General features: G+C 48.5%; 1 protein-coding gene across 1 annotated transcript in view; it reads left to right on the forward strand.

Annotated features, from left to right (window-relative positions):
* The first annotated feature begins 664 nt into the window (after positions 1-664).
* SMAD7 (SMAD family member 7) overlaps positions 665-13,915 on the forward strand; it is a 33,218-nt gene continuing 19,967 nt past the window's right edge. The window contains exons 1-3 of the mRNA XM_073584748.1: positions 665-2,116; positions 4,243-4,296; positions 10,236-10,310. Of these exons, the coding sequence (XP_073440849.1) occupies positions 1,639-2,116; positions 4,243-4,296; positions 10,236-10,310 (607 nt within the window). The 5' untranslated portion in view covers positions 665-1,638. The remainder of the gene's footprint in view (positions 2,117-4,242; positions 4,297-10,235; positions 10,311-13,915) is intronic.

Consider the following 13,915-nt stretch of genomic DNA (forward strand, 5'->3'; position numbering starts at 1 on the left):
GAGGAGGGGGCAGAGACAGCCTCAGAGAGAGGGGGGGCAGAGACAGCCTCAGAGAGGGGGGGGGATGTGACAGCCTCAGAGAGAGAGGAGGGAAGAGACAGCCTCAGAGAGGGGGGGCAGAGACAGCCTCAGAGAGAGGGGGGGCAGAGACAGCCTCAGAGAGAGGGGGGGCAGAGACAGCCTCAGAGAGAGGGGGGGATGTGACAGCCTCAGAGAGAGAGGAGGGAGCAGAGACAGCCTCAGAGAGAGGAGGGAGCAGAGACAGCCTCAGAGAGAGGAGGGAGCAGAGACAGCCTCAGAGAGAGGAGGGGGCAGAGACAGCCTCAGAGAGAGGGGGGCAGAGACAGCCTCAGAGAGAGGGGGGGATGTGACAGCCTCAGAGAGAGAGGAGGGAAGAGACAGCCTCAGAGAGAGAGGAGGGGGCAGAGACAGCCTCAGAGAGAGAGGAGGGGGCAGAGACAGCCTCAGAGAGGGGGGGCAGAGACAGCCTCAGAGAGAGGGGGGGCAGAGACAGCCTCAGAGAGAGGGGGGGCAGAGACAGCCTCAGAGAGAGGGGAGGGATGTGACAGCCTCAGAGAGAGGGGAGGGATGTGACAGCCTCAAACACCAGAACAGCTCGAAAATGGACAATTTATGACAGAGGTGGTAAAAAATCTTCCTGTTCAGATGAGAGGACAGAGAGACAGCCCAATAGTGTGGGGAGGTTGGCAGACAGTCTCAGAAACAGAGAGACAACGCAGGAGAGAGCGCCCTGGTATATTCAGAGACATCTCCGGAAAGTGGAGAGGGAAGAGACAGCCCCGGTACAGAGAGACTGCTCAGAAATAAAGACATGACACATTCCCTGACAGCAGGTGACAGAGGGCAGCAGCAGCCTCAGATACAGAGGAAGAAAAAGAGATAAAGCGCAAGGTGTGCACACAGCGATAAGTGCAGTACTGGGCAGAGGGGGGACAGAGACCGGCACAAGAAGAGCTCGGGGGAGAGTGACACCTGCAGAGGGCAATAATAAGAGACAGCGCCACCCCAGTGACAGGTGAGACTGCCGGTGACAGCAGCAGGATGTGGGCTCCATCCAGTGAGTGTGACGGGTCCCCAGACTCTCCTCCTCCTCCCCGAGCCTCCTCCTCCGCCCTCCCCACACCTCCACCACACAGCCCGGCCGGCCCCGCAGCCTGAGGAGGAGGAGGACACGAGTCTCTGCTGCATTTTTCCTCTCTCCTCCTGAGCAGCAGCCGGATCTTGGATTCTTGTGGATTACAGAGGAGGACGCGCCGGGCTTCTGCTGTGTCCCCGGACCTGCGGTCACATCGCGTCCCTGGATCTACGCCGCGGGACCCCTGGCTGAGCCGCCCCCGCCGGTTGTGTGGCCGCAGCCCGGGCGTGCTGGGCTCCTCCGCGGGCACCGATGCTGTGGGCGCCCCCTGTGACGGATCTGCCTCCGCTCTGCAGGATCTCTGCCCCCCGCTAAGACTGGCGTATGTTCCAGAGCGCCTTGGCTCCTGCTCGGATCCCCGGTCCCCCCCGGGCTGCTGCGGCTGCTGCTTGTCTCTGTCCTCCGGCCTCGGATCCAGGATCCTTCATGATTTGCGGGCGTCATGCACGTTTTTTAGCCGGGAAGCCTTGCTCTCGTCCCGCATGTTCAGGACCAAAAGATCGGTGCTCGTCCGGCGACTCTGGAGGAGCCGAGCTGCTCCCGGGGAGACGGGGGAAGGAGACGGGGAGAGCAGGGCGCATGGGGCCGGGGGCTGCTGCATGGGCAAGACGGGCAAGGGGTCCAAGGCGCAGCTGGGGGGCTCCGAGGCTGAACTGAAGGCGCTCGCCCACTCCCTGCTGAAGAGGCTGAAGGAGAGGCAGCTGGAGGGACTGCTGCAGGCGGTGGAGTCCAAGGGGGGAGCCCGCAGCCCCTGCCTCCTGCTGCCCGCCGCCAAGCTGGACTCCAGGCTGGGACAGCAGCCCTTCTCCCTGCCGCTGCTGCTCTGCCGGCTCTTCAGGTGGCCGGATCTCCGCCACTCGGCCGAGGTGAAGAGGCTCAGCTGCTGCGAGTCCTATGGCAAGAACAACCCGGAGCTGGTGTGCTGCAACCCGCACCACCTGAGCAGGCTGTGCGAGCTAGGTACGGGGTCCCGGGGGGCTGCTGTCATGGGTGCTGTCCCCTCTCCTGCACCCCACACTGTCACCCCATCACCTCTGCACCTCACACTGTCACCCCAACACCTCTGCCCACAGCGCTGCACCCATCCATTACCTGTCCCCTCTCCTGTACCCCACACTGTCACCCCAACACCTCTGCACCTCACACTGTCACCCCAACACCTCTGCCCACAGCTCTGCACCCATCCATTACCTGTCCCCTCTCCTCTGCACCCATCCATTACCTGTCCCCTCTCCTGTACCCCACACTGTCACCCCAACACCTCTGCCTAGAGCTCTGCACCCATCCATTACCTGTCCCCTCTCCTCTGCACCCATCCTGTCACCCCAACACCTCTGCCTAGAGCTCTGCACCCATCCATTACCTGTCCCCTCACCTCTGCACCCATTCTGTCACCCCAACACCTCTGCCCAGAGGTCTGCACCCCATGTATTGTCACCTCTTTATATACCCCGACACTTGTCCCTATTGCATGTACCACTGTTACTTTATATATTCTGCACCCCATTACCTTTGACCTCTTCATGTACCCCATCATTTTCTGTCACCAAATCACATGCTCCTATAGCTATGTGCCCCATCTATTATCTGTGATTTCTTCACATACCCCGACATTGTTCCCTGTCACCCCAACCCCTCTCCCGATTGTCTGCACCCATCTTCATGACACGGTTTCCATACCAAGTCCCCCAGTATTGTTACCTGTCTCCCCAACACTTCTCTATAGTCTGCACCCCATTCCCATTAACCCCATAATACCCATATCCTGTACCCCAACACTTCTTCCTAGTCTGTACCCCTTTGTTGCTTTACCTTCTTCACTCCAAGTGTTACCTGACCATATAATTTCTATATGCATTGCTTAATTTCCTCTGCTCCCCAATTACTAATGAACCCCACTATTGCACACAACCCCCATCTCTATTTGCTCTTTTCATGTATTGACTGCAGGACCTCTGTATAGTGTCATGTCTTTTTCTGTAGCCTATACCCTGTACAGAGCCCCCTTATCCTGCACCCTAGACTGCTCCTGACTCCTGTGTGTCAGTCTGGTAGCTCAGTCCTTGTGGATTATCACCATGATGTCTGCTCCTCTGCTGGGTCTGACCCTGTTGTCACTTCTGTTGGGTTTAGGACTGTATTCCTGTCTGGGCCAAGGATGGCTCCCTGAGCCTGGCATGCTGGTTACTGGTGGGCTCTAGGGCAGATGGTGGGCACTGCCAGTGTTAGGAAGTTGGCCAGACCTGTGACCACTTCCCCAGATGTTGGGTGCAGAGTTTATTCTCTTTCCCCCCTGGAGTCACTGAGTCTATGAGCTCTGATCACACAATGTAATGCTGCTTTACAGGCCAGTGTTAACTCTCTAGCTCCCACTCGCTGCCTTCCAGGGTTTATGAGGCTGAGGTATTTATGGCTGGTGCAGTGTAAAAAGCTTCCTAGACATCCAGGAATGTGGAGGGTAACCTCCTGGTGCCCCCTGATCTCTGCCAGGCCCTGTGCATGATTACAGATGGTACCTCTCTCTCCTCACACCTTCCCTTTTAGGCATAGCTAGGGTTAATGGCTTTTCTGCTTATTTGTTTACATCCTGCAGTTGTTACTTTGTTTATTTACTGCATGAACTTGTGCAACATTGTATCAGGCTGGGAAGGTAAAGCAGAGAGAGGAGAGTCCTCCTGACACTGAGGGTCCAGGATCTGTCCAAAAAAAGAAAGAAAAGCAAGAAATGCCCCCTGTGCTGTGCCCTGAGGGGGCTGGGAGCAGGCATGGAGAATGTCTCCTCTCCCCTCTGTGTGAGGAGCTGGGGATTATCAGGCATTGCTGGCTTGCAGGGTTGGACTAGAGATCCCTGATCAGACAGCAGCCAGAGGAGCAGATAGCACCGAGCCTGGCGCCAGGCGGTCTCATGTTTATCAGCCTCCCAGAATCAAGGCAATCACCGCCTGCTGCTGCTGCCCCAGCTCCAACCCCCAGAGCTTACACAAACACAATGTCCCTGTTATCACAAGTCTCTATCTCCTCTCAGTCTTTTCCTTCTCATGGCTCCTTCTTTATTTTCTCAATACTTTTTTTTTTCTACTTTCCAGAGTCCCCCCCACCTCCCTACTCCAGATACCCAATGGAGATTCTCAAGCCTTGTGGTGAGTAACTTTTGCTTTTTTACTTGAAGTTGTGTCCTGTGTAGTTTCCATTCAGACTTCTCCTGATCACTGACAGCTTCCATGCTATGTCCAGGCAGCAGCTTGATATTATTATGGGTTGGACGCACTTAATGTGTAAGTTGGGAGAAAACAACTTCTGATACTTGTACTAGTTTATTTTCTAAATATTTTTTATATTTAAGTATTTTTATTTTATAAATATATATATTTTTTTACTTTTTTATTTTTACTTTTTATAATATATTTTTTTTTTACTTTTTTTTATTTTTTACTTTTTTTTTTGCTGTTACTATTATTACACTTTTTATATAAGTTTTTTTTTCCGTTAATAGCAAAAACCCTATTTTACCCAACAATAGCCTTTTGGGTTCGGATGAGAATGGCGTCTACTTGGTACTGAACCTGTTAAACTGAATCTCTGGCTGCGCCTGTTGCTTTTAATGAATGGGCTGCCCGCCAGGACAAAAGCCCATTTTCATCTGGCACCGGCGCTGCCGAGTCGCCTGCGTGAACCTGGCTGGCACCCTGCTCACCTTGTACTAGATAAATAAAACTGACATTGTGGGATGCTGGTAGATATGGAGATGGCGACAAGGTGCCAACCGCTGGGCTTTGGATATTGATTTGCTCAGGGCTTATTTATTAATGTTTGATTGGATCCTATCGTTTATGTGTCGTGGATGAACATTAGGTGGTGACTCTGGGATTGCGCTTCTTCTGTTTGTCAATGACTGTGCAAAGAATCTACCATCAATTAAGATTTGGTTGAAAGTAATGTCTCTTTTTTGCCTAGGGTGCCAGCCTCATGCCAGTGCTGGCACCAACTTAGTTATTGCCTTCTGTGTTGCTGCAAAGCGTGAGACATCAGGCACAGCGTGAGACATCAGTCAATGAACTGGTTGCGCAGAATTAGTTTGGAGGAAGCGATTACCGTTCTATCGATGGACCCAACTACAACTCCCAGCATGTTTTTACTACTGTCACATTCTATTGGTAGTGTTTTTGTTTTTTTTTTTTTGTACTGGAGGTGAAGGATCCATTTTGGCAATTTTGGATGGGATTTCCACTTTGCTGTTAATTCAGAGGATTTCTTTTTTTTTTTTTTTCGGGCATTGTGTTCCATCTGTTTATCTGGTGTTACTAGGTGAGAAGCAGGGACGTGGATTCTGTAATGGAACAATCTGTGAAATAATCAGCAGTTTTTAACCAGAAGAAAGTGGAAGTTCTTTCCATGATAAAAAAAAAAACACATTAAAGACCTTTTTGTCTCCCACAGAGGCCAAATAAGAGATTGGAACTGACTTTGTACAGTCGGAGGTGACTGTTTCAGGGGTCATTTCTGGAATTTTTTAATAGGAGTAGCCCCCGGGTTTTGAGAAACTACAATAAAGCGTCCTTTCAGCCTTAAGATGCTTGTTGGTGGTGGTACAGGTTATTTGCTCCATAAAAATGCCACTTGTGCCCCTAGTGGTCGAGGGGCGGGCAGCACAATGTGTCAGCCGTGACTGGGGGCAGCGCTGACGGTCTGCTCGTCATCTGAATGATTGATGCTGGACATGGCAGTGGCGTGAACCCTTAGGGCCTGGATTCTGAACGCTGTTAATGTATTACATCCAGCAACAATGTATTTTGTGAATTCTTCTGTCGCCAGATTTTCATTCATCGCGCGGTGGGATCTATAATCCCTATGGTTATGATCATACTCCAGCCAAAGCTGTCCATCATCACTGCAATGGAGCCTGATAGAGAAACTCTTGGGGACGACTGAAGCCACCACAGGAAGGACGTTGGGTGGCATCATAAGAGACCCTTGATCTTGACACCAGGCATGGAAAAAACTGCTAAGGATTTTGGATTAAAAAAAAAAAATCTTTTCTTGGACCACTGTCACCATCTCTTACTTTTGGGATCCTGGAATTGTAAAGGTGACTGTTCTGTGCCTATGGGGAAGATGGCAGCCACGTGGAAGGGTGCAACCTTGGAGCTTCCTGAGAATGTCCCTTTTTTTTTTTTTTTTTTTTTTTTGTCATGGCAATAACCCGGGGCGGCGCTTCGTGTTGGGAGTTCGGGACGCTGCGCCTTGTATCTGGCTGCAGCGTGCAGCAGGGCTGGAGGTTGGCACGGCACACAATCGTGCCATTTTATAATCCTCCTGCAAAAAGCCCGCTCACGGGAGCTGAACTGGTTATGAAGGAGTGGAATGAGAAAAAAAGGAAAGAAAATAATTCCTTAGGACATTCTGCAAAAAAAAAAAAAAGTCTTATGTCGCTGACAAAGTAACGATGGCCAATTTCACGAGTGGCCGCACTTCCTGTCTCCTCCATTGTTTGAAGTTTGATGAAGTGTATCCTGGTAAACTGTATATTCCTGTTATGGCTTCTGATTATCCCCAGTTTAACTTTGAATGGACTTGTGTGGCCTCTTCTGGTCCCGCTTGTCCGCGGGAGGCAAGAACTACTGGTCTCAGCATGCTCAGCCACTGGATCCAACGTACGCATCAGCCACGGTTAACGTCAGAAACGTGTCCGAGTGTCCCTCATTGGTATTATCTGAGCGCCATCTAAAGATGTCAGGACCCCAATGTATACCGCATACACCCCCCCTTGATTGCCCCCATCCTGGGACTTCTGGTCTTTTTTTGCAGCTCAGGATCAGATAATAATAATAATAATAATAATCTTTATTTATATAGCGCCAACATGTTCCGCAGCGCTTTACAGTTGAACAGTTTCAAACACAACAGTCATAAGTAACAACGTTAACAATACAATAATTAAAGCGAAATAAGACGACCCTGCTCGTGGAGCTTACAATCTACAATGAGGTGGGGGGGATACAAAGCACAGGTTTGTATTTACAATGATGTATTTACAATGACGGTCCAGCCATCTTCAGGGGGTGGGGGTTAGATGGAGATAGTGAATGGGCTACACACACACAAACATGACTTTGATTACTGAATGTGATAGGCCGCTCTGAACAAATGTGTTTTGAGCGAGCGCCTAAAACTATGCAAATTGTGGATGGTCCTAATATTTTGGGGTAGAGCATTCCAGAGGATTGGCGCAGCACGGGAGAAGTCTTGGAGTCGGGAGTGGGAGGTACGGATTAGGGCAGAGGTTAGTCGAAAGTCATTTGCAGAGCGCAGCGGTCGGTTAGGCCGATAGACAGAAATGAGGGAGGAGATGTAAGGGGGTGCCGCACTGTGGAGAGCTTTGTGGGTGAGAACAAGTACTTTGAATTGTACCCTGTAATGAATTGGCAGCCAGTGTAACGACCGGCGAAGAGCGGACGCGTCTGAGAAACGATTAGCCAGATGGACAACCCTGGCTGCTGCATTAAGGATAGACTGGAGAGGGGAGAGTCGAGTGAGAGGGAGGCCAATTAATAGAGCATTACAGTAGTCTAGGCGGGAGTGGATCAGGGCGACAGTGAGAGTTTTTGTTGTTTCCATGGTGAGAAAAGGGCGGATTCTAGAGATGTTCTTTAGGTGTAAGCGGCATGAGCGGGCAAGAGATTGTATATGGGAGGTGAAGGAGAGATCGGAGTCGAACATAACACCCAGACAGCGCACCTGCTGTCGGGGTGTTATTATGGTGCCACCCACAGAGAGGGAAATGTCAGATTTAGGGAGGTTAGTAGATGGTGGGAGCAGAAGAAGTTCAGTTTTGGAGAGGTTGAGTTTCAGATAGAGAGCAGACATGATGTTGGAGACTGCAGACAGACAGTCAGTGGCGTTCTGTAGTACAGCGGAGGTAAGGTCAGGGGATGATGTGTACAGTTGTGTGTCATCAGCATAAAGATGGTACTGAAAGCCAAATCTGCTGATGGTCTGTCCAATTGGGGCTGTATAGAGAGAGAAGAGAAGGGGGCCAAGGACTGAGCCCTGAGGTACCCCAACAGTGAGAGGAAGAGGAGATGAAGTGGAGCCAGAAAACAGAACACTGAAGGAGCGGTCGGAAAGATAGGAGGAGAACCAGGAAAGAGCAGTGTCCTTAATGCCTAGTGACTGGAGCCTAGAGAGTAGGAGAGGATGGTCAACAGTGTCGAAAGCTGCAGAAAGGTCGAGAAGAATGAGCAGAGAATGGTCACCATTACGTTTTGCTGTCAGAAGGTCATTGGTCACTTTGATGAGTGCAGTTTCTGTCGAATGTAGGGGGCGGAAACCGGACTGTGAAGGGTCTAGGAGGGAGTGAGTGGAGAGGTAACGGGTAAGGCGTGAGTATATCAGGCGCTCCAAGAGTTTAGAGATGAAGGGGAGATTGGAGACTGGTCTGTAGTTGTTTGTGCAGGATGGGTCAAGGGTGGGTTTCTTTAGTAATGGAGTAATGATAGAGTGTTTGAAGGAGGAGGGGAAAATGCCAGAGGAGAGGGAGAGATTAAAGATTGTAGTTAGGTGAGTTGTGACGACTGGGGAGAGAGACTGGAGGAGATGTGAGGGAATGGGGTCGGTTGTGCATGTAGTTGGACGAGAAGAGGAGAGGAGCCTGGAGACTTCTTCTTCTGTGATGGGAGCAAATGTGGAGAGTGAGCCAGGGGAAATGCAGGGAGGGATGGGAGTCACTGAACTTGGTGATTGGGAGCGGATTTCCTGACGGATATTGTCTATTTTCTCTATAAAGTGGGAGGCCAGGTCATCAGCGCAAATGTCTGTGATAGGGGCTTGTGCTTTTGGCCTGAGGAGGGAGTGAAAGGTGTCAAAAAGTTTCTTGGGGTTGTTGGATAGTGAGGAGATCATGGTGGTGAAGTAGGTCTGTTTGGCGAGGTGAAGGGCAGAGTTATATGTCCTTAACATAAATTTGAAGTGTATGAAGTCTTCTGGTGTGTGTGTTTTCCTCCATAAGCGTTCAGCACACCTAGAGCATCGCTGGAGAAATCGGGTTTGCGATGTGAGCCAGGGCTGTTTCACTCTGTGTTTGGAGGTTCTGAGGGTGAGGGGAGCTACTTGGTCAAGGGTGCTTCAAAGAGTGTCATTGAAGTGATGTACAGCCAGATCAGGACAGGACAAAGAAGAGATTGGGGACAATGATGAGTGTAGGGAGTCTGAAAGTGTATGAGGGTTAATGGCTTGTAGATTTCTGACTCATTGGAGGAGACCTTGCTGGGGAGATCCACATCTGCTTTATATTTGGCCTGTGTGCTAGGATTCATTAACCGCTGCCCTGTTTCATGCTTTAAGAAGAGAGAAATTCTTCCAGGACTTTATCTATCCTCTGTATCTGCCGGGTTTTGTTTGTTTTTATTAACCTTGTGGAAATAGAAGGGCTTGACTCTTGCCATGTCTTAAAGGGTTATTCCCCGCCCCCTCCCCATCTTCATCAATGGGTATTTCTGGATCGAGCCCAGTTTTGCCATTTACTGCTTATTAAAATTTTCATCCGTTCTTGAAATATTAACGTTTTTCTTTTTTGTTGTCTTGGAGACCGACCACCTCTGCGCACGTTCTGCCGTCTAGCAGCGCTTACGAGTTTTGTTCTGAGCTTGTAAGCGCTGGATCTTTTGTTAGCGCCTTATTCAAACCCCCCCCCCCCCCCCGGGCCAGCTTTAGCTCATAGCTTACAAACTAGATGGCAGCGGTGGTCGGCCTCCTAGGCAACGAGCATTAGTGTTAATATCTCAAGAACGGCTGAAGATTTTTAAAGGCGGTAAATTGCAAAAATGCTTGTTGCAGCGAGCTCTATCCGATGATATCCGTTCTAGAATGATGGGGGTTAACCCTTTAAATTATTTCTAATGCTGTTCTAGAACTGCCACTGGAGATAGTAGTTTAACAGTACCTAGTAGATTACATATTACTAAAGGTCTGAATATGAAGACATGCTGGGGTTTGCAGTTTATCCAGTAAGGGTTGCATGTTCTTTTATCTAATGTCGGAGGAAACACTTTGATATTAACCAGTTGTGTTCTTTCTGTTTCAGCGGATCCTACAGACTGTGTGCCTTCCTCCACTGAGACAGGGGGAACTAATTACCTGGCCCCTGAGGGGCTTTCAGGTGAGAGACCGGTTTTATCATTGATGCTCTATATTGTTCTTTATGATGGATTGTATGTGGCATATTGGGCTTTTCTTGGGTTCCGCGTGGAATAATTTCCATCTTTTCTGTATATATAATGTCTATGGCATGCCTGGACTCTGAGGAAGCGGGGGCCCCCTCGCTGCGCTCACGAAATGAGATTTTGTGGGTACAGTAACGAGGGGCTCGCAAATTTACTAGGCAAACGCGCCATTCCGCTTCTCGAAACGAGGGCCATTAAAGCTGGACCAGGCTGCTCTTAATTGGGCTGTTATGTGAGCAGACCCCTCATGTATATAACGGGGGAATTAAAAAAAATCAAAAACAGAAATCGCCAGTAAATTCTTCTCAAGTCTTCATTAAGGGTTTTGCCGAGAGGCCCCAGCAGTCTATATATTTTCAGTTCCAGATGTCATATATCGGAATAAACCCCCTTGTTAATACCGTAAGGAGGGGGAGGCTTCTAGTATGGTTTTATATGGAAGTAATCAGGCTGCTTTGCATTAAGGGTCTTTGCTTCCTTTTCCTTTTTTTTTATGCTATCAGGGCATTCTGGGAGTTGTAGTGCCACAGATCAATTTCATTATGTCCTATCTGCATTGCTTTATTAAATGATTGCTTTTTGGGCTGCAAATAACCCTAAATTCTTGGATATGCGGACATTTAGTTAAAAGGGGCAAAATTCTTCCTTCTGCCCCTTATTAGAAATCTTCCTCAGATGACTTTGGGGTCCGGGGGTCTTTCATCTCGTATTAAATAAAATGATCAGTGCCGGCGCTGGATCTGTACAGTCTAGTCTGCTGGGGATGGAGGAAATGACTGTGTCTCTATGAAGACCCCTTAAGAGGAGGTGGGGGGCACCGGTGCAGCTCATCCTGTTACATTTCATGGCCCTGCTTGTTACCCCCCTCTTTATTTTTGAGTCTTCTCCTCTCCTGTTCTTGGTGTGTGGGGAGGCTCTGCCGCCACCGCCAACAAAGGGTTTAAGGAGGAATTTGAAGTCGTGGATGGATTTTATGGGTGTAGCTTGAGAAACTCTTACAAAGACGCCGAATTGGTGACTAACTGTGCTGTTGTGTAACTCATTCACATGGTCAGTTAAGGTCTCGTGTAAAGTTTTATTTATTTATTTTTTCTACCGTGAAATATGATTACGGTTAATCGTAACGTTATTGGAATTCATTTTTCTAAGTGCTCGATATATTTATAGTATAGAACGTTTCCAATCCTGACCACCAGGGGCGCTGTTCTATTGCAGTCTTTGCACATGTTGCTAAGGGGTTGTCCACTTTTTAAATTACTTATTTTTTTTTTTATTTACATGCTTATATCTAGGGTTAAGAATAATTTTTGTAATTGGGTTTCATTAAAAATTTCCCATTTATTTTTTTCTTTTTTGTTAGATCAGCATTGAGTCCATGGTGCTGTACATAAGAAAGGGTTACATACAAGATACAAATATAAAGGGGGCCATAAGTTTGCCTTCTACGACCTCTTGTGTTGCAAGGTCTGTTTCCGGCTGCAGAATGAGTTAACTGAGAAACCTATCAGTGAGCTCCTTTTTCTAGTAACTCTTTTTTCTGAGCTCCTGTCATCTGAATTATGACCACATCTAAGTTGAACTGGTGAAAAAAGGATGAAAAAGGTTAATAGAACCTAATATATCGAAAATTATTTTAAGCTCGGAATACATGTATATGAAGACCCCCAAATGTGGGCAATCCTTTTTCAGATGGCAAATATCTTCCTACATAGTGTGATATGGATTTATCTGGGTGTCTTTTAGCCCATTATGATTAGCCATAATGGTGTTTTTTTTCGTACACTACAACCCCCTCTTCAAAAAAAAAATAAAAAAAGTTGGTGTGTAACTTAAGCTTGCTCTTGTAATGAGGTTCTGATAAGTGTTGATTCATGGAAGGAAGGAGCTTGACTACGCACAAGCCATGAAAAAGCCCAGCCACCACCACATGAAACGGCATTTGTTTTGCATTAGCCCTGATTTACAAGCGGCCCTATTCTGCGTGCTCGCCTTCTGCTTTAATGTTGAACCCCAAGAGGAGGCGAATTCTGCAGGAGAGAGGAGTCGAGGGGGGATGGCGGAGCTGTCGTCTCCTCTCTTCTTTCTATTTGTTGGTCTTGATGTGACTTGTTACATTGTGCCACTAATCATGTACAATGACCTGCTGGGTGCTTTGTATGGGCTGTTTGGGTACAAGGCTTATTTACATGGAGTTTTTGCCAATAAGCGATTGCCAAGTTATGGAATTGTTCCAGTCACTTTGCTGCTTCTTCTTTCTAGATATTGTGCAGTTTTTGGTGGAACCAAATAGAAAGGAGAAATCCTTCCTATTTGTATTTCCCTGTTTCTTCCAACTCCACTTTTGGCTAAAAAAAAATTGCTATAAAATCTGCACCATCCAAGGAGGTCTTCGTAGAATTGTCCCTTTCTCTCTGCATCATCCAAGGAGGTCTTCGTAGAATTGTCCCTTTCTCTCTGCACCATCCAAGGTGGTCTTCGTAGAATTGTCCCTTTCTCTCTGCACCATCCAAGGTGGTCTTCGTAGAATTGTCCCTTTCTCTCTGCACCATCCAAGGTGGTCTTCGTAGAATTGTCCCTTTCTCTCTGCACCATCCAAGGTGGTCTTCGTAGAATTGTCCCTTTCTCTCTGCACCATCCAAGGTGGTCTTCGTAGAATTGTCCCTTTCTCTCTGCACCATCCAAGGTGGTCTTCGTAGAATTGTCCCTTTCTCTCTGCACCATCCAAGGTGGGATTCATAGAATTGCCCCTTCCTCTCTGCACCATCCAAGGAGGTCTTCGTAGAATTGTCCCTTCCTCTCTGCACCATCCAAGGTGGTCTTCGTAGAATTGTCCCTTCCTCTCTGCACCATCCAAGGAGGGATTCATAGAATTGCCCCTTCCTCTCTGCACCATCCAAGGTGGTCTTTGTAGAATTGCCCCTTCCTCTCTGCACCATCCAAGGTGGGATTCATAGAATTGCCCCTTCCTCTCTGCACCATCCAAGGTGGTCTTCGTAGAATTGTCCCTTTCTCTCTGCACTATCCATGGTGGGGTCCATAGAGTTGCCTCTTTCTCTCTCTCTCTACCATCTAAGGTGGGATTCGTAAAATTGCCCCTTTCTCTTTCTGCACCATCAATGGTGGGATCTGTAGCGTTGCCCCTTCCTCTCTGCACCATCCATGGTGGGATCCGTAGAGTTGCCCCTTCCTCTCTCTGCACCATCCAAGGTGGGATTAGTTGAATTGCCCCTTTCTCTTTCTGCACCATCCATGGTGGGATCCGTAGTGTTGCCCCTTTCTCTTTCTGCACCATCCATGGTGGGATCCGTAGTGTTGCCCCTTTCTCTTTCTGCACCATCCAAGGTGGGATTCGTAAAATTGCCCCTTTCTCTTTCTGCACCATCCATGGTGGGATCCGAAGCGTTGCCCCTTCCTCTCTGCACCATTCAAGGTGGGATCCGTAGAGTTGCCCCTTCCTCTCTTTTGTTGTGCAGGTTTCTGGATACAACCAATGAGACTTGCTCTCTGCTTCTTTTTTTTTTTCTTTCTCTCCCCTGCTTTT

The sequence above is a fragment of the Dendrobates tinctorius genome, unplaced genomic scaffold (genome assembly GCF_039654945.1).
Source record: "Dendrobates tinctorius isolate UK_male_01 unplaced genomic scaffold, ASM3965494v1 ptg000085l, whole genome shotgun sequence".
NCBI classification, from domain to species: Eukaryota; Metazoa; Chordata; class Amphibia; order Anura; family Dendrobatidae; genus Dendrobates; species Dendrobates tinctorius.